The sequence below is a fragment of the Oryctolagus cuniculus genome, chromosome 10 (assembly GCF_051225735.1).
Source record: "Oryctolagus cuniculus isolate XC-2025 breed Fujian yellow rabbit chromosome 10, ASM5122573v1, whole genome shotgun sequence".
Taxonomy (NCBI): Eukaryota; Metazoa; Chordata; class Mammalia; order Lagomorpha; family Leporidae; genus Oryctolagus; species Oryctolagus cuniculus.
In genome coordinates this window covers 75992813-76014620 of record NC_142876.1, presented here as the reverse complement: position 1 = coordinate 76014620, position 21808 = coordinate 75992813, and the positions used below count along the sequence as shown (strand labels likewise).

Below are 21808 nucleotides of genomic sequence, written 5' to 3'. Positions count from 1 at the left end.
GGTCTAATTGTTACCACAGAGCAGCTACAGTTACGTTTATAAATCAAAACACATCACTCAGTTTGTTGGCCCTGAAGTGCTTCGAATAAGATGGTTTAAACAAACTTGAACCATCTAGCTGTGACCACTTCTGCCATTCTCGCCTTCACTGGCTACACTGATGTGACCTTTAGTCAAGGCTGCATCGTAATGAGCTCTTTCTCACCTTGTTTTCTTCCAAGTTAAAGCATACAGATGGAACCATAGAATTTTAGCTACCAAACAGATTACAGGGACAGAGGACAATACTGCTTTTCTTCATAGTATGTTCCCTAGTTTTCTATAGATTTGGGTATGTACCTGATGAAATTCCTTGGACCTTAAGCTCCATGAAAACGGATGCCCAGACTTTTGTGAAGTACTTGGTATATGGAAAGTAGTCAGCTAGTGCTCACTGAGAAAATGAAGGAACTCGCTATAGTCTTAGAGTACCAGTGATCTCTTTTGTTTGCTCACTCTCATCTGTATGCCTCCACACAAGTCTGACAGATATGCTATTATGATAGGGCTACTTTGTTGAATTATGAATTTGGTCATGGAATTACGAGCTCAATGATGAAGATTCCAAACCCAATGGAGCCTCAACCATCCAAAAATGCTGTACTCTTCAGTATTCTAATATAGCAGAGTGTTCTTGCATGCAAATTGAAAGAAATGTGCTGTTAGGAAAAAGTGCATTGGAAAAACTGTAGTTAACTTGAACATGTTGGTCATATGTGTTTGCCTACTCCATTCTAATCATTCTAATTATTCATACATATGCACACCATACATTAATAGGATAAACACAGAAAACCCAGTGGAAATTTGGCTTAAAAAAGATACCTGACAATGGGGCCAACGCTGTGGTGTAGCGGGTAAAACCACTGCCTGCAGTGCCAGCATCCCATATGGGTACCTGTTCGAGTCCTAGCTGCTCCACTTCCAATCCATCTCTCTGATATGGCCTGGGAAAGCAGTAAAAGATGGCCCAAGTCCTTGGGCCCCTGCATCCAAGTGGGAGACCCAGAAGAAGCGCCAGGCTCCTGGCTTCAGATTGGTGCAGCTCTGGCCATTGTAGCCAATTGGGGAGTGAATCAGCAGATGGAAGACCTCTCTCTCTCTTTCTCTCTGCTTCTCCTTCTTTCTCTGTGTAACTTCTGACTTTCAAATAAATAAATAAATCTTTAAAATAAAAAGATACCTGACAATGCAATCCTCTCAACTAAATTTTTTCCCATAATGCAGGGCCTAAAATATCATGTGATACCTTGAACATACTAGATATGTGCAGTTATCTTACAAACAGAAACATTTTTTATGATTAATAAAGTAAATAATATATTCCATTTATATGAAAATCATAAAGTGTATAGGGTGAAAAATGACAGAAAAAATGTTGTACAGACTCTTACTTTTAAGAATCACAGCTTTCCTATGTGACTGGGTTGAAAGCATTGTGTTTAAGAATTTTTGCTTCGCTTTAAAACTCACATGGTATGAATAGCATATTGAGTTGTAGACTTTTATTGTAAATTTAACTTGTTTTTGGACCATCAGAGCAAAGCAGCTTTGAACTTCATCAAAGTCATTTCTGCTCAAAGATGAAATGTGTGTTTTTAGTCATACTGTGTAGTTATGAAAAAACGCACAGCAAACTAGGCTCCTACTAATTATAACACAACTATTTTAGCTAATTAGTCTTCAGTAACTTTTTAGATAGAGCCAGCCACCCTGGAGTCCTTGCTTAAATTTTTTTCATTTGTTTAATCTTTCATCAAACTTCTTTTTCCAAGTCTCAATGTGCTTTTAAATATTATAATCTAAGAAAAGTGAATAAAGCATAATCTTCTCTGCTAATAGAAGAAGGGAAAACTTTTGTAGGGGCAGGCAATATGGTCAATTTCTGTTTTACATAAAGAAATTGAAAAATGGATTTAGCAGCAAAAAAAAAAAAAGGTTGGGAGAGAAGGGAAAAAGCAATTCTGGGCTTAGTAGATGCTGTCTTACTCATCTTGTTAAGAGAGGGAGGTAGGTTATTTCATTATCGAATATAATCCTTCAATTTCATAGCATATGTTCTCTCAATACTTAGTCCAGGGATCAGTACCTGGTGGCCTTCAGACTTTATTTTATTTGATGCAAACAGGTTTTGGTTGGCACATGTACTGGTTTTATAAAATTTAAATTAATCTCCAACACTTAGAAAGCCAAGACATTTCACGTAAAGAATAAATCCCAGTTTACCTTGAGAAGTGATTAGCTTTAGTAACACTGCTTCTGCATTTTCTCATTCATTATTTCATCCATTGAACAGACACTGGATGAGCATCTACTAAATTCCAGGCACTCTGCCAGATTCTAGGAACCTGTGAACGGCAAGACTTTCAATCTAGCAAGGGAGAGAAGAGTAAACAAATAAGAGGATGTAAGAATGTCTAGCAATGGTCAGGCTATGAAGAGAATCCAGAGGATGGGAATCAGTTTTCGGAAGCAAGTGGCATGGTGACCTGTATGAAGTGAGAGAGCACTGCAGGTCAGGGGCAAGTCCCTAAAGCCAGGGCATTCTTAGCACCACAAAGAAAGGCAAGCTCTGTGCAAAGAGTGTGGAAGTTTCAGGAAATCACATAGGGGGCACAGGACAGAGGGTTGGGAGCCAAGGCGATGAATGAAATTCATTGTTATTCTTATGAGGCACCATTAAAGGTTTAGAAGGAATGATCTGTTCAGCATGGAATTAAAGGAATCATTCCAATTGTTGGGGGAGACTAGAAAATTATACTGCTGAAGGTAATGCTAAAAATAGAGATGAATTAGGTTAAGAGAAGACTACTGCAGGAGCTCAGAGGTGAGCCTGTCTTCCATTCAAGAGGCAGTAGTGGAAGGAATGTGAGGTGGCCAGATTCTGGATATATTCTGAATATAAGAAGCAGTAAGATTTATTGATAAATAGATGTGGAGTACAAGAGAAAGACAGGGATAAAGGATGACTCTGAAGTTTGGGCTGGAACAAGACAACATCACCCTACCAAGGTGAAGAACACTAGACAAGAGGAAGATCAAGATTACAGTTTGTAAACATAAGCTGGATGTGTACTGATATCCTGACATGCAGAACCGGTACATGGTTATGTGAAAAGGGCATTCAAGGGAGAGGTCAAGCCCAACAGTATGAATTTAGGAATAACTAGATGATAAAAAATACAGGGAGGTGAGTAATAGATGCCTCCTTTGGGAAATGCACAGACCCAGTCCACTTTAGACCCTACTACTCTGCTTACACAAAGTTTGTTCCACAAATATCATCTTTCTAAGTAACAGAAGTGGATAAAAATACATGGATGCTCAAGAAATGGAAGAATTCTAGCTCCAATTGCCTATATTTGTTGGTTAAAATACAATACAATTATATCCTAGATGCACAGCTGAGAAGAGAGAGAGAGAGAGAGAGAGAGAGAGAGAGAAATACAACGCAGACTCATACGTTTCAGAGCTTATCCTGTAGTTGCCGGGCAGTACAATGAGGCTGTGCAGAATGACAGCAGCAGCTTGGTAACCTTGAGCTTAGGTTGAACTGCCCATGTGGAAGCAGGAGATAAGGTCTTGGTTCCAGGAACAGGCCATTTGTAAATAAGACCTTCTGCATATATCTTGCATCCTGAAAAGGCTGTACTGCTGGTGAACGCCAGAGAAAGGACATAGAGTGGGTCTGTCCTTCTGTTTCTCACTGGAATAAGGCTGTGATAGGATTAGCAAGAGTGGTGGAAATGGACGGTATATCCGCCATGAACTCAATCTGTTAGGTCTGTATCTCCAACAGCTTGGAGTTTTATATTTACTTAATATATAGTCAATTCTTCTTGTCTATGGATTTCATGCCTGACAGTTTCCCTATTCATTAAAATTCATCTGTGACCTCAGAATCAATACTGGTAGCACTTTTCACGCCATTCCCCATGTACGTAGTGATGAAAACTGAGGGTCTCCTGATGGCATGTTCCCAGCTGAGCAAAATGATGTCTGTCTTGTTTCAGATCTCATGCTGTGTGAAAGCGTCCTTTCCGCCATACACATAGTGCCAACTTTTTCATGTATTTCTGCTTTCTATGGGCGATTTCTCTGTTTACAATGGCTCCCAAGTGTGATGCTGAAGTGCTATCTAGTCTTGCTCCACGCAAGAAGGCCGTGGTGTGTGCTATGGAGAAAATGCAGGTGCTAAATAAGCTTCATACAGGCTCGAGCTCCTGTGCAGCTGGCTGTGAGGTCAATGTTTATGAATCATAATATATAGGTGTCTCTAAACAGAAACACACATAAAACACAGTCCTGTACTATTTGGTTGATGAAATGTTGTGAGGTTCACAGAAACTGCATCTCATATTTCCCGCAATAGCAATGGTTCAGTATTCATTAATTCAGGATTAGTGGTGACTTCTTAGAACATAACTACCATGAATAATGAAAATCAATGGTATATGACAGGTGACATCCAACCAAGATACTAACATAACATGGGTCTGCAGTTGGTTATACACCTGAGGTTCATGGCAGCAACTGTAACAGTGGCTGGGTAGGGATACTTCTGTATCCCAGGCTTACAAGTCTCTAAGGTTAGCACAGGTAAGCACAGGTAAGCGGGAACTCTGCTAAAGACCAAATTCACATCGACAGCCAAAACAGACATAAAATATTAATTCCAAAGGAGAGCCAGCAGCAAATCTGCAAATCGGGTAAACACTTGCAACATCCTATGCTAATAGAATAAAACTAAAGAGAAGAGGATCAAACATTAAGAAACCAAAGGAATACTCTCCTTAAAGGACAGGGACAAATGAAAAAGAACCAGTTAAAATGTCTAGACATGAAAGAGATAATCTCTGAAAATTCAAACGGCAGTTTAACAACAAATGTGGGAGAGTTAATTAACAAAGCACAGGCTATAACTGAGAAGGTAACTCTGAAGAGTGCAAAAAGATGCAGCATGGAAAACAGGGGAAGTTCAAAGAAAGAAGGAAAGACAGGTTAAAAGAAAGGAAAGGGACAATAAGAAAACTTAAAATAGATTTATTCAACAGAAAAAACAGGACGACTAGAACAGGCACATGGAAAAAGCAAAAGAAAAACTAAGTGCTCAAAAATACCCAGAGTTCCTATTAAGTACATATGTCAAGAACCACACACCAGAATCACATAAAAATGACAGTATCTTTCTCTTATAGAGTATGCAGTACAATCTAAGCACTGTTCCAGGAGCTTGGCATTTAGTAGTTCATTTAATCCTCAAAGCTAATGAGATAAATTCAGTTATTCTGGGTTTATAAAGCACCCAAGTTATACAGCAGTTCAGAATCTGTCCAAAAACACATGGCTGGTGAGTAGTGGAAGCTGGATACAAACTCAGAATGTCTGCATCCAATGTCTGTGCTTTTAACACTGCACTTTATTAAAAGTAGCTTCTGATGAATAAGGGTAAATTAAATACCCTTTCAGATGAAAGAGGAAAACATGAAAAACTAAACAGTGCTGAGCACCAAAAGGAATTCAATGGAAGGATTTCTAAAAGATGCAATTCTCCATGAATGAAAATGACCCCAGGTACAAGAGGAAATGCTGACCAAAGAGAAGAGTAAACATAAGAGTGAATCTAAACCCAAACCGATTTTGTGCAACATCAAGAAGGATCTATGGAAAAAGAACCACGCGTCTAATTTCTCTCTCACCAGTGAAAAATCTCCCAAACTGGGACTTATTTGCTCTGAGAGATATTTTATGAAGGTATAAACCCACGAGATAGGACAATAAAAGAAAAGAGTACACATTTGGACATAGGAAAACAAATGTGATGGTGCTAAAGGGTTTGGCGTAATGGAGAAAAATGACGCCTAAGCTCACAGTGTAGAAAGCTTCACAGTGATCTATGTATGGGCAGAATCCTCAGTGGCACAGCACTGGAAGGAACGGAGGGAGGGATACACAAACGCGGAGTGTTAAACAGCACCTACCCATCCAGAGACCCCGCCCCACCCGCACCGCCTTGTGGGTGCCACATTCCACACAAGAAGAGCAAAGTTTTATTCTCAGAAGAAGGGGGACCAGAGCAGGTCCGGACTCGAGGTGACCAGGTGCATTGTGTGAAGGACCTCACAGGGCCTTGTGAGCAGACGTGAGCTAAATGCAGATGAATTGCAGTTCACCCCCAGCTCTTCTTCGAGACAGCTGCTGGAGGCTTATGCCCTTAAAGAAGAAAACTGGAATCCGACCTTCTCCAAAGGGAAGGGCTGAACATTAGCTGAGACCCATCAAAATGAGCCAGAGAACACTGAACCTCACAACGACACTCTGCTCACGCCCTTCATTAGCTTTTAGCTTCCCAGCCTGAAGTGTGAACCAACAACCAAATATTACCAAGTATATGAAAAAAAAAAACTCATTTGAAAGACAGAAGCAAATTAACTCAACACAGAAATAAATCCACTTCGAAAAAAAAAACAGTGTCTGTATGGGGAAAGAAAATGTAAATGCAAAAGCTGTCATTCATATCTTCATGTGGATATGAGATGATTACAACTACTGCAGAAGAGTAAGACGTAAATCGTAAAACCATTACAGCAGGTATTAAAACTCAGCAGGAGTGTTCAAAGACAGGGCTGTAGTAGGCTACCAAGAGGCAGAGATAAAGGCCAAAGAGAAGGAAATGGAACAGAATGGAGCAATGGGGAAGGACAGGGTTGACAGGATAGATCCAATCTGGGTGGTTGGAGATCAAGTACTGACAGATGTGAAATAGAAGACAGAAAAAACCAGAAATCAGAAATTAGAAGACTCACGTTTTGAAAGTATACAGAAGCAGAGAGTACACAGGATGGCCGCTCAAATTTAACCCATCACAGATCAAGTCACAGAGAAACTCCGTAAGACAAGGGACAGAGAGAAAAGACTTTAAAAGTGTCCCTAGAGAATAGCAGACCTTTCTATAGTGACACAGAGGATGGCATCAGACTTCTGCACAACCCTACAAGCTGCTTACAGGAGAACCAGCTCCATCATGTTCTACAGGAACAAGACTCCTAACCTTGTATGCACACAGGGCCAGCTCTCTCACTTACATGCACCAGAATCATAACGTTAGGGCACGTGATCCACACAATCACAGATGTCATTCATCCCTTCTTAGGATGCTTGAGGACACAGTGCTCCAAACAACGAACACTTTGTATGAGGAAGATGTGGGATACGGGGAATAGGCGGTACCCATGGCAGAGATTTGGAGGGAATGCCATCGTGATGCTGAGTGGCGAAACCAGGAATGGCATCGGCAAAGAATACCAGTCTACACTGTGGCATTGACAAAGCCTCCAGCCACATAATTCCCACAGAAGCTTCACCTCAGAGCCTATCTGCTGCATCTGAGCATCAGAAAACTGGACAAAATTTTAGATGACTTACATATAAGACCACAGATAATTAAGAAGTAAACAAATACATATAAATAAGAGTACTAACTCTGGAAAAAAGTTATAGTCATAAAAGTAAAAATAATCAGAATTAGAGTTTCCTATACAACTCACCTCGGAATACTGTTTACAGAGTAAGAATCTTCTAAACACTGAATACTGAACTAACAAATGATGTACCCATAGACATTTTCAATTATCAACCAGCTCCAGTCTCCTACCCAGTCCACAGTGTCAGACAGGGGCAGGCTCAAATGTCCCTTCTCTATGGGAGTTTGAATTGGGGCTGGGCTGGGACACAGCCTGACTTGTAACCATTAGGATACTAGCCAGTCAAATATATCAGTGGAATATAATGTTCAACTGACTGCTTTTAATTTTGGTGTTTTTTTTTTTTTTTACAATTACAACTTTCAAAAGGCTGTTTTTCTTACACCTCATAATGATGCACCCTCACATGGCCAGGAATAATGCTTCAAATAAAACAGGCAAGAAGTGGCAATGTATGCAAATTATTCAGAAAACTGAAGTAAATATCAAAATAGTGAAAAACTTGAAATAGTCTATTGTAGAGAAGGAAAGAGGATATAGACAAAAGCCTGGTGTTTTCTTTAAGAATAAAAAAAATGTAGAAGTTCGTACTTGCTCATATTATTTTGGCTATGAAAGAAAAAAGCAGAAAATAAAAGCAATATGAGCAATAACGTCTAATTCATAAGGCTACAAAGTTAAAAATATTGTACAACACTAACAGGATTCTGGAGGTGGGATATTTAGTTTAGCATACTGTAAACTTGTTTTTGAATAATTTTTTATTAAACATATATCCTACAATTTCTAGGGCAATTTATGTAAGACAGAATGTATAACCTCCAATGTTTTATAGGGGTAAAGAAATTCTTACCAATCCAAATGAAGGGAAGAAAGTAGAAAACACAAATAAAAAAACAAATGAGTATGACTACAGCAATACTGATATAGTAACATCTAAACTACAAGGGAGAATGTTCTGTGATGTGTGTTTGGTCTAGAGTTAAGGCACCATTTATCACATCCCATGTTGGAATGTCTGGGTTCAAGTGCCAGCAGCTCTCCTGACTCTAGCTTCCTCTACTGTGCACCCTCAGAGGCAGCAGGTGATGGCCCAAGTACTTGGGTCCCTGCCACCCACATGGGAGACTTGCATTGAGTTCCCTGCTGTTGGCTTCCGCATTACCCAGCCCTGGCCACTGCAGGCATTCTTCAGGCATTTAGGGAGTGAGGAGTTAACCAGCAGATGGGAGTTTCTGTCTCTCTGTCTCTGTCTCTGTCTCTGTCTCTCTGTCTCTTTCTCTTTCTCTGTCTCTCTCTCTCTCTCTCTCTCTCTGTTTCTACCTCTCCCCTCCTCTGCCTCTTCCTCCTCTCCCTCCTCCTCCTCTTCCTCCTCCCCCTCCTCCTCCTCCTCCTGCTTCTGCCTCTAAAATAATTTTATAAATAAGTAAATAAATGAACAACCAGTGTTGCAGGGTAGTTGGTAAAGCCACCACTTGTAATGCTGGCATCCCACATGGGCACCCATTTGTGTCCTGGCCACTCTACTTCTGATCCAGCTCCCTGCTAATGGCCTGGGAAAAACCAGTGGAAGATAGCCCAAGCACTTGGGAACAACAATATGGGTAAAAGTAAAATGAGGGAAATAAGAGATTCAAAATCAAGAAGCAAAAATGAATCAAAAGACTCAAAAATGAAGAGTGATAACCAAGTTCTAACAAATTTGATTTAAAAAGAGTATCAGAAATATTTATAATGAAACAGGGGATGTATGTCCAGATAAATTAGAAATTAGAAAAGTAAGTTTTAAAATTTTATTTATATTCATTTTGTATTTGAAAGGCTGAGAGACAACTTATTGCCAACACATCAGGAAAAAAAATAAAATATATGGAATTCTAAGAATAAAATACAATTTATCACAGAAAGACAGTATGATGAATCCTATAACTGCTGATTACATTCAATCAATAATTAAAATATTTCCTCAAAGGAAACTCTTAGTGTAGGGTTAATCTTATGAGCATAAAATTAACAGACAACTGACCTTTGTAAAAAATAAGAATGAGAAAGGGAGAGGGAGGAAGAAGAAGGGTGGCAGCACGGTGGGAGGGAGGTAGGAGGCAAGAAGCACCAAGTTCCCAAATTTGTATTTATTAAATGCATGAAGTTTGTCATCCTTAAATAAAATTTAAAAATATGTAACAATTAAAAAAAGTAAATAAATCTTAAGAAAATTAAGGAAACTCCAGGCTATTCAGATACCAAAGTCAGAAAAGGATAGTATGGGAAGAGAAAAATAAAATAGTCAAGGAGTCATATGAATATATGGAAACAAAACCCAATAAATTCACAAGCACGAATGCCTATTGAGAGGGGTGAGGGAGAGAGGGAGGTCATGGGGTAAGTTACCAGGAGGGTTAACCGTCTTAGGATATTTGCAGTCTTGTAAGAAGCGGTGCCTACACAGACATTCCTTATACTTTTCACCACACCATTTGTCCATCTGATGTAATTCATGGCTCAAAAGTGGTTAAAATAAAAACACTTTAATTAAAACTAATTATTACCAAAGCAATCAAATTTGGGTCATTGAACCTTCTGTGGCTGTAATTAGGCAACTGATAAAAACATCTCCAAATATATTAATAGGGCCCGGTGCTGTGGTACAGTGGGTTTATGCCCAGGCCTGAACCGCCGGCATGCCATTTGGGCCCCCCTTTGAGACCCGGCTGCTCCACTTTCGATCCAGCTCTCTGCTGTGGCCTGAAAATGCAGTAGAAGATGGCCCACATCCTCGGGCCCCTGCACCCGAGTGGGAGACCCGGAAGAAGTTCCTGGCTCCTGGCTTTGGATCAGCGCAGCTCTGGCCATTGTGGCCAATTAGGGAGTGAACCATTGGATGGAAGATCTCTCGATCTCTCTGCTTCTTCTTCTCTCTCTCTCTCTCTCTCTCTCTCTGCCTCTCCTCTCTCTGTAACTCTGACTTTCAAATAAATAAATAAATCTTTTTAAAAAATATTAATATACTAAATAAGCACCAAAACTTACATGCAAATAACGTAATTGAAAATGGCGGAGCAAATGTTTACAGCTCAAGCATTGCATCACCTTGTGTATTTCTTTTTTTTTTTTTTTTTTTTTTTTTTTGACAGGCAGAGTGGATAGTGAGAGAGAGAGCGACAGAGAGAAAGGTCTTCTTTTTTGCCGTTGGTTCACACTCCAATGGCTGCCACGGCCGGTGTGCTGCGGCCGGTGTACCAGGTGTACCACGCTCATCCAAAGCCAGGAGCCAAGTGCTTCTCCTGGTCTCCCATGCGGGTGCAGGGCCCAAGGACTTAGGATCCTCCACTGCACTCCCGGGCCAGAGCAGAGGGTTGGCATGGAAGAGGGGCAACCAGGACAGAATCTGGCGCCCCAATGGGGACTAGAACCCAGTGTCCTGGCGCCGCAGGCAGAGGATTAGCCTATTGAGCTGCGGTGCCGGCCCATCTTGTGTATTTTTTTCCCTCCTTAGAGCCTGTGACTATCCCAGAAAAAATCTATTAAAAGGCACTGGAAATGTCTACAGAAGGCAGCATTCTTCAGTAAAGGGCCTTTTCACTTTCATTTTATTACAACACTACTTTCAAGCAACCTGGAAATTAAGATAAATTTCTTTACATTTTCACTAGTGTTAAAAGTGGTGGGTTGACCCTACTTTGATTTATACATTTATATATAAAATACAAAGTAGTACTTTCTCCATGGCTATTGGAAATGAAGTATTCTTAGGCATGCAAACAAAAACAGTCAAGAGAGGAGGCATAGCTATACTGAAAAATCAGAGAGAACATTTTCAGTGACAATTCTTAGCCATCTTTGTGCCTGTAGGAAAGATAATGATTCCTTCGAACTGGAGTCATGAGCATCCTCTCAAAATAAGGGTCCCTATCCCGATCCTTTCTTTCCATATTAAATTCCTTCAAAGTTACCAAGTGAAAGCCATGTTTAATAATTATTAAATATATTCTACTCTTGCTAATTTCTTTGGTTCCATCAAACAGAAATCAATATCTCAACATAAGAATTAAAAAAAAAAAAAAAACATTTGGGGGCAGGTGCTTGGTGCAGCAATTAAGATCTCACTTGGCCTGCCCATATCTCATATTAGGGTTCCAGTCCCTGAGCCCCAGAACCAACTCTGATTCTGATTACAGCTTCCTGCTAATGTATACTCTGAGAGGCAACAGGTGATGGGTCAAATGCTCAGGTCCCTGCCACCCACAGGAGAAACCCAGATTGAGTTCCTGGCTCCCAGCTTCAAGCTGGCTCAGCTCCAGCTGTCCCAGGCCTTTGGGAAATGAACCAGTATATGGAAAATCTGTCTTTCTGCATCTGAAGGAAAATCTCCATTAGTCCCTTTCAGTCTTTCTCTGTACCTATCTCTGCCTTTCAAATAAATTTAAAAGACCTAAAAAAAAAATCTGTACCTTTCCAGTCCAACATGATATCAGGCTAAGAATGTTCAATGTTGTCTCTTGAAATTTCTAAATAAAACACTTAGGACACTTAGGAAAATACCAAAAAAAGTAAATAAAACACATAAAACCAAATTATCTTACTGTACACTAGCACTGCTAAGCAACCTAATGCTCAGTATAGGAAGAATCAAAACTTACAAAGCAGATAAAAACAGATTGAGGTTTTTTTTTTTTAATTTTTATTTATTTATTTATTTTTTGCCAGGCAGAGTGGACAGTGAGAGCGGGACAGAGAGAAAGGTCTTCCTTCCTTTTACCGTTGGTTCACCCTCCAATGGCTGCCACGGCCAGTGCACCACGCTGATCCGAAGCCAGGAGCCAGGTGTTTCTCCTGGTCTCCCATGCAGGTGCAGGGCCCAAGGACTTGGGCCATCCTCCACTGCACTCCCGGGCCAGAGCAGAGAGCTGGCCTGGAAGAGGGGCAACCGGGACAGAATCCGGCGCCCCGACCGGGACTAGAACCTGGTGTCCCGGCGCTGCAGGCAGAGGATTACCCTATTGAGCCGCGGCACAGGCCCAGATTGAGGTTTTAAAATCAAGGGAATAAATGGTGATTTTGAGTTTGTTTTTTTTTTTTTTTGAGAAGTAAATCACAATAAAGATAGGAAAACATCTTGTACTTCCATAGCCACAACTCTCTTATACTCTTGATAGAGTGCACACTAAATCAGATACTCAAAGATGGTATTAAGCAAAGAAAATGACTTTTGCTGGGAGAGGGATCCACTGTGGGCTCTAAGCTCCCTTGCAACTATTCCTGGCTGTGCCAAGAACATGAAGTCCAACGGCTCTTTATGGGCCCGTTTCTTGTGTGAGATGCGTTCACAGGGAGCAGCCTCCTGGGATAAAGTCATGTCTCCCTTGAAGACAAAAGACCAGGCTTCCTTACTGTTTAATCTAAGAGACACAGCACCTCCAGTCTTGGCACTCCTCGGCGTTGGCTGCAGCATCATTCTGCTCATATCCATCTCCCTGTGGGACTTGGGCCCAAGGGGAATTGAATCAAACATGCTCACATTCTTACTGCTGGCTGTTCTTAGAGTCATAAAGAGTGAAATCCCACTGCTGACCCAACAATGGTGTCCCACTCTGCTTATAAAGCACTGGCCAGGAACAAGGGGGGCAGTCTAGAAGGGCTGCAAAATAAGTTTGGAAGCATTTTCCATACAATACTCTCCAGGAGGGGCTGGTTAAGGAAAATCATGTAATGCAATGACACTGCTGCCCATAGTACAGGGTAGGAAGAATCTGTCGTAGCAAAGGATCACTACATGAAAGGAGTGACATTTTTGCTAAAAGACACCTGGAAACAGGGAATGAGTCTGGGAACTACATCTCTTCCTATAGATCAGAGGAGACACTGATAGCTGCACAAAACAAAGCAAGAAGGGCCAGGGCAGTCCACCACCACCATCTGTTGACAAATGCCAGGTTTGGGCACAATTCATTTTGGAACCTATTGAAAATGTGTCAGGATAAAAATGGAAACACCAAATGAAAGTAGTGGAGGGAAGCCTGCCTCTGAGATGGAAAATAACATTTCAGAAAACTGACTGTATCTTCAAAAGATTCATAGGAACGAACAGGCTGAGATGAAGCGAATTTCAAGAAATACCATACAAACACACACGAAATCCAATAAATAGTCAGTGTCTTTTTAAAATATTAATATATAACATAAAACTAAAAGAGAAATTCCCCTGAATTATATATGATATTGTCTACATATTATGAGAGAATATTTTAAGGTACAAGCAAAGTAAATTACAATATATCTAAACTTAGCAATTTGCTGGAAATATGTAAGATTTAAACTAGAAAGGAAAAGGGGAAAAATCTCCAATATACAACCAAGTGAATCCCAAAATACAGGGGTGGTGGAGAACTCCCAGGAAGCAGAATTTAGTTGCGTCACAGACTTAATTTTAGCAGCACTAACATTAGAAGACAACATAGCACAGCACTCAGAGTTCTCTGCAGACAGTTTTGAGACTCGAAATGTATACTAACCAGAAGCATTTGCATACTTGAACCAATATAATGACATTCTATAAATGCAACCACACAAAACATGTTGCACTTTTATAATGCAACATATCACATGCTAAAAATGTTTTAAAATAAACTGAGAAATTAACAACAACAGAAAGAACAGGAAGAGGTCGGTACCTGATGTGAAAGCCAGGTAAAATACAGATACACCACGGTTTTAGCAACATTTTGGTCAAAAAGTATATTCACATACTCAACTGTCCATGAGGACAAAAATTTACATATATTTGTATATATGTGTCTGTGTATACATATATTTACTGTATATCAATATATATGCATTAATACATAATTTGTATATATATAATATGCATATTAAAATGCTACCATAACAACTTAAATGAATAAGTTTGGAAATAATACCAAAAACTGCAAGGTATTCACAAGGGGTAAAAATGAACTAAATTCACTGCTTAAACTAGATGGATTCGCCAGTGCCGCGGCTCACTAGGCTAATCCTCTGCCTGTGGCGCCAGCACCCCAGGTTCTAGTCCTGGTTGGGGCGCCGGGTTCTGTCCCGGTTGCTGCTCTTCCAGTCCAGCTCTCTGCTGTGGCACAGGAAGGCAGTGGAGGATGGCCCAAGTGCTTGGGCCCTGCACCCGCATGGAAGACCAGGAGAAGCACCTGGCTCCTGGCTTCGGATCAGCGCAGCGCGCTGGCCATAGCAGCCATTTAGGGGCTGAACCAACGGAAAAGGAAGACCTTTCTCTCTCTCTCTCTCTCTCTCTCTCTCTCACTGTCTAACGCTACCTGTCAAGAAAAAAAAAAAAAAAAAGATGGACTCTGAAAAAATAATTTTAAATTCTACTTGAGAAATATACAAAAAGTGCTTTAGTAAAACTAAGGGAATTAATTGTGTCATGTAAACATACAGCTTCCAAAATAAACAAAGAAAGCACAAGTAAAAAAAATACTATGCATACAGGGTGAAAAAGAAAACAGAAAAAGATCAAGTAAATAGGAAAGCAGAACATGAAGAAAACCAAGGCAGGAGCAAAGCCAACTGCTGCCCTTGGAAAAACAAAAAATAAATAAGCTCTGCATTAATGACACACCACTAATTTAATAAGAGTTTATGAAGAGGGGCTGGCACTGTGGCACACTGGGTTAAGACCCTGGCCTGAAGCGCCAGCATCCCATATGGGTGCCGGTTCTAGTCCCTGCTGCTCCACTTCTGATCCGACTCTCTGCTATGGCCTGGGAAATCAGCAGAAGATGGCCCCCATCCTTGGGCCCCTGCACCTGCATGGGAGAGCCAGAAGAACCTTCTGGCTCCTGGCTCCTGGCTTCAGATCGGCCAGTTCTGGCCGTTGAGGCCAATTGGGGAGTGACCAGCAGATGGAAGACCTCTCTCTCTTTCTCTCTCTCTCTCTCTGCCTCTCCTCTCTCCGTGTAACTCTGACTTTCAAATAAAATAAATAAATCTTAAAAAAAAAGAGTTTATGAGGGAGCAGAGACAGAATCCTACCACATCATAAGACCATATACACTGCAAATACTGAATTAGTGAGGTATCAAGAGCTAAGAAGAATCTTAGAACCAAGGACCCAAAGCATGCTTATACACAAAATGTACAGCAAAAACAAAGGGACAGAGGGTAACAGAAAGAAACTAAAGCAGAAAACAGGCATCGGTAAAAACTAAGCTGGGCTCTGGTTCCAATCCCAAATGCCCTGGAGAAAGAAAGTGATTCTTTCTGGGCATGTGTTCACCCACGTCCAATTACCCTGACAAACACGGCTCCCGGGCCCAGGCCTCAGCGGAGGCTGCGCTGAAGGTCATCTGTTAGGTACAGCACCCCAAGGAGGTCAACACTCTGTCGCCACGTGCGTTACCTTCTTCTTCTGCTCACTGTGTTTCTTTTTCAATACATTCATGTTTGTCAGATGTAATTCTCTGATTTAAATGTTCTTTAAGAGCAAAGACCATGTCTGACAATTCTTTCACGTTCTTTTCAGTTCTAGCTCAGTGCAAAGCACAGAATAGCTACTTAATAAAAACTGGTTCTTTGTCAGTAAATGGAAACCTTACATAACAGTAAAACAGCACACACACACATGAATGTATGCACTTTTAAATTTCTGGTTTGTTCATTATACCCAGGTCCAAAAATCATATTGAATTGTTTTCTAAACATATTTATTGAATTAATAAAATCCATGTATTTTTCTGAAATAAAAAATGACAAAACAAGTGATATATTTTAAAATGCTGATTTTGCTAAAGGTATGAACATAAACTTACAGGCAAACTGGAGTTTAGCTTCTCTGCTGACAATTGTTCCAAGTGAGTTTGTTGCAAAGCACTGGTAGCTTCCTGTATCCCAGTTTCTGTTGGGGTTAATAACCACAAGATTTCCTCCATTCAGCTTATAACGATGTTCCATACTCATATCAATATCACTTCCATTCAGCTGCCATCTGTAAAACAAATGTCAAAGTTTTCCCATTCTGAGTATGTGTAAATTTAAAGAATACACGAGAAGGGTGGAGCTGGGCTTAGCAATTAAGATACTGCATGGTACCCTGTATCCTACATCAGAGTACCTGGATTTGAGTCCTGACTCTACTTTCAATTCCAGCTTCCCGCTAATGAGCACCCAGGGAGGTCATGACCTTCCTGCCAGGGAGGTCATAGCTCAGGTATTTGGGTCCCTGCCACCCACATGGGAGTCCCACATGGACTTCCTAGTGCCTGGCCCAGCCTCAGCTGTTGCAGGCTTTTGGGGAGCAGTGGATGAGGCTCACTCTCTTCCTCTCTGCCTTATAAATAAACTTTTAAAGTACAATTGTTTAAAAAACAAAATAAATAACACAACATAATCTCTTATAAATGAAAGGATATATATATGTATATATATATATTATTCAAACAGTTACATAAATGGAAGATAAAATGTGCCCACATATTCATCCAAAAAATGTTAAAGTACAGAAGAAAGTACAACAGAGGAGCATCTAGAAGTTAAAGATTTTTAAAGACTTTCTGAAGAGGCGCAAATAATTTTGTTTGTTCACCAAGGGAAAAATTAGGCTATGTCTGCACAACCAAAGATGAAGGCGAAAGTTGAGGTAATTATCTCAGATACTTCAGGCCAATCTCACGCTGACGATGAAGAGGGAAAGAGTGCATTTCTGTGATTTATCCAGACTGACTGGGCACATTTAATAAATTAATTGGATAAGTGCTCAACTATCCATTTCAATTTGTCTGGGTAAATATCTGTCCCTGAGGCATTCTGCACTTTTCAGAGCAATCACAGTGCTATTTACAAAATGGTACACTGTGGTACAGGGCTCTAACCACCACCTAGGGGGTCTGAAAAAGTCAGGGCAGTAACCCTAGAGCCATATTTAACCATGGGAAGCCAGAAGAAAGAAAGAACAAAGAAGCTGGCTTTTCAAGTTAAAAAACAAAAGTTTTTAAACAGTCAGTACGCTTGACACATCAAAGTAGACTTACTCTTTTTTATTTTAAAGGCGAGATTTCATTTAAGTTTTATTACTTTGAAAGGAAGAAAAAGAGAGAGAGAGAGAGAGAGAGAGAGAGAGAGAGAGAGAGAGAGACAACACACACAAAGAGAAGAATGAACTCCAATCCACTGCTACACTCCCACCAATGACGACAGCTGGGGATGCGAATGGTCAAAGCCAGGAGCCTGGAAGTCAATCTGTGTCTCTCACAGAGTGGCAGAGACCCAACCAACTACTGAGGCATCACATGCCACCTCCCAAGGCGCAAGCTGGAAGAAACTGCAATCAGAGCAGAGTTGGGACTCAAACGCAGTCATTCCAATAGGTGGCATGGGTATCACAAGAGGCAGTTTAACCACTGTGTCCTATGCCCACTTCTCTAATCCTACAATCTCAAGAATACATCACTGCATAAATGAAAGCACTCACCTCCTAAACAACTGTCCACTTTACAGATGAAGACTTTGATAAACCAGTTGTGTGAGTTGTGAACTGTCCCCAGCTATTAATTTGTGGACCAGGAGTACACTCATTTGAATTCTAACTCCATTAATGCCATGGGCCATCTAAAAATTCTTATGAATATGTAAAATATGTAGCCTGCACATATTATATAATGTGAAAGCATTTAAAAAGATAAAAACATCATCTTAAATGTAAGTGCATGAAGTTAAATGGAACATTATACAACTGTAAAAATAGATGCACTCAACAGAAATCTCTTAAAAATGGTAAATAAAAAACAAATTTAAAAATTAGTTTGGTGCCATTTTATGAAGTTTTAAAATACAGAAAGTAATTTTAAGGATGTAGTGAATGTATTTTGAAACATATGGATAAGTTCCTATGGAGAGAGGGTGGATGTGTTTATGGAGACCACACTGGAAAATGTATCATTTTTGGTTTGATTTCTTAAACTAAGAAGAGGCTATCTGAATATTCATTATTACACTTAATTGTATGTCTATAATATTTTCTGTATCTGAGATACTGCATAATAAAGTCTTAATGATTGGGGTATACTGTAAAGGAAATAGGTAAGCTCGTAAGTTTAGTCCCTACTGCTCAAAGTGGTACTTCTTTGCTCCTTTTAAAAATCAAGCATCTTTCATCTTTCTTCTTTTATTCACATATAAGTTTCCCAAGTCTAAAACAACAATTCTAAGGAGAGAGGGAAATGCAGTTCAGAGGAAAACATGAGGCCTTCTTTTCTTTTGAACTTAGAAGAATGGAATTAGAAAGAAATACAAAAATCTGTAACCTCTTTCTCATTTGTGGCAGATTGCTGCTGTAGGTTTATGCTTGGTTTGCTCTTTTCCAGGGAAAGCCATTTGGATGAACATCTTGGGTCATTTTTTCCTATTCTGACTCTGATTCTACAGTAAGAGTTTTAAAGTTGAACCATGAGGACTTACCAGCCGTCCCACATGTTATTTATCCGAAAGGTCTAGAGTTATGGAAACTCAGGGAACTGAAATAAAGGAAAACTGCTCACCCAGGTTCCATCTGAATACACTGCACTGTTGTTGATGCCCAACATCTTCTACAGATCCAAAAACTTACTACAGATGCAGAATCCGGGCCCTATCCCACATCTCCTGAATCCAAATATCTTAATGAGATCTCGAAGGATTGAGAAGAACTGATCTGAACAATCATGGACTGCCTACCGTAGACACGCACAGAAAATATGCCTCTTCATTCAGCCCATCTCATATTCAGCAACTCTCATTTAAAACAGCCTTCGTTCTCTCTTCCCCTTAGCCAGAGAAAAAGCATTTGTCAGGTACCCATACGTCAGGCAATATTCTAGATCCCAGGCTTCATGAAGCTTGTGTATTGGAAGAGTTTTCCCCCACCTGGTTTCCTAGCTCCTGTCTCTCCTTTGCCTACTCCCCAGGCCCCAGCCTGGTCTTTCATGTAACAGCAATAATGAAAACACACAGCATTCAGAAGCAAGTGTTCATGGGTTTATTATCTGGACTTATGCTCACGGGCTTTATGATCTCAGGCAAATTGCTTCACTCCCCTGAAGCTAAGTATTAACATATAAAGAGAAGAAGATGCCATCTCCCCAACACAGCTGTTCTACAGATTTATTTAGACAAAGAGTGCAAAGCTCCCAGCTCAGTACCTCTAAGGTGGGCATTTGACAAATGGGTGAATGCTCCTGTTAAGGTGGCAAGTGGCTCCAGCAAGGGCTGCAAACCTGTGTTGTCCCCTTTGCTTGGCTTTTACTCCATTTTCATCAAGCACCTGTTGGTTATATGCCGCCCGCTCAAGGCAATGCTTTTGGTCACCTCCTCTCCTGTGGAACACACTGGACCACATGCATACGGTTTGTTTGCATTTGTACCTGCCCTGAGAAGTCAGCAAAACGTGGGATGAGACACATGCTGCGCTTGACCGTTAAAGAATAAATCTGACAGTAAATCACAGGTGGGTGGGTTTAGTTTTTCAGGTGTAAATAGTTTGACAGTTACTAAGGGACTAAACGCTTGCAGTGGGAAAAGCTCTCAATTAAAACCAGGGGGAAATGTAGTTCAATTCACACGATGGAATAAAAGGCTCTTGTGACAAAAGGTATATGTTTCTGCTACCTACAATGTGCAGTTTCTATAGAAAAAAAAAAGAAAGCATTTTAACAAAGAATATTTACAGCCTGACAAAGCATGCCTGATGGTTTCATTTGAAAATTGTGTTTAGCTGATGAATAATTAAGGTACTATGGCTATATGGAAAATTGTAAAGATAAATAAAAATACGGGAAAGCACTTCTTGCCAATTTAGTAGCTGGAAAGATTTAAGAGACCATAAAGTCTGTAGGAAAATACTTTATTTCCATAAGCATCTACGATCTGAAAGCTATCATCTCGAAGTTTTGACTGAAGAACCAAATGGAAAAGATTTGCTCCATTTTGTATAATTGCTTTCACTCCCTTTAGCATGGTCTTCATCATATTGGAACAATCCCTAGACTCTTTCATACATGAAAAGGCAAAAATACTATCTTTTAAATATGTTTCTATTATACCAGAAGCTTTGTGTACTTGTTTCGGCAAGCTCTTCAGAACTAAGAGACACTTGAGATGCCATAAAACTGTTAATTTTCTTTTAACAAAGCAATATAATTATTTTTCTCCTTCCTAACACTATTCAACATTAAATGGAACTCATCCTCAGGTGATGAACGACTTCTCAATAGCTTATTAAACATTGATTGTTTTTTGTTTTGCTGAAAGCATGTAAACTCAAAAGGACTTTGTTTAAACTCTGAAATGTATATGTAATTCTGGACCTGGGCTTCCAAAGGTTATTTTATCATAAGAAAGAAAATAGCATACCTATGTTCTTCACCCCAAATATTCATCTTTTGGCCTGATTTCTAAGCATATCTGCTATTTTCATCTATATGATACATTCAAGCAAATAAAATCCATGCTCACCTCCTTTTTCCATAAATTAGGTGGCCAATGAATCTACAAATCAGATTCCTTTTCTTTGTTGAAAACCAATCCAATGGTCAGGATTCATGAACACAATATTTAAGTAGTAAAGTTTGCCAGGAAAATGACAAAGTGAGGTTATAAATCAGGATACTTTTAGAAACATACTGTCTTTTAGTTGTGCACACATTCATAACTCTTTTTTTTTTTGGACAGGCAGAGTGGACAGTGAGAGAGAGAGACAGAGAGAAAGGTCTTCCTTTGCCGTTGGTTCACCCTCCAATTGCCGCCGCGGCTGGCGTGCTGCGGCCGGCGCACCACGCTGATCTGAAGCCAGGAGCCAGGTGCTTCTCCTGGTCTCCCATGGGGTGCAGGGCCCAAGCACTTGGGCCATCCTCCACTGCACTCCCTGGCCACAGCAGAGAGCTGGCCTGGAAGAGGGGCAACCGGGCCAGAATCCGGCGCCCCAACCGGGACTAGAACCCGGTGTGCAGGCGCTGCAAGGCGGAGGATTAGCCTAGTGAGCCGCGGCGCCGGCCACATTCATAACTCTTTATGAACATCATTTCCATTTGATTATTTTTTCTAGCTCTTGCCTATATCCCTGCTGAACTATGGTCTTTTTACTTTTTACTTGAACTCTTTATGGAACACAGCATTAAGCCTTTGACTATAATGTAATTTAAAAATATCCTATCTCACAACTGAAGGAAGGAAGGAAGGAAGGAAGGAAGGAAAGGTAGACAGAAGGAAGGAGGGAAATATCATTATATTTTAAGAATGTATCTATGAACTAGGTTGAATCTGTTCTC

General features: G+C 40.3%; 1 protein-coding gene across 3 annotated transcripts in view; it reads right to left on the bottom strand.

Annotated features, from left to right (window-relative positions):
• Window positions 1–21808, bottom strand: part of CNTN3 (contactin 3) — a 423344-nt gene that overhangs the window by 243850 nt on the left and 157686 nt on the right. For all 3 annotated transcript variants that reach the window (XM_051851466.3, XM_089305416.1, XM_008260940.5), the window contains one exon: window positions 16322–16497. In XM_051851466.3, the coding sequence (XP_051707426.1) occupies window positions 16322–16497 (176 nt within the window). The remainder of the gene's footprint in view (window positions 1–16321; window positions 16498–21808) is intronic.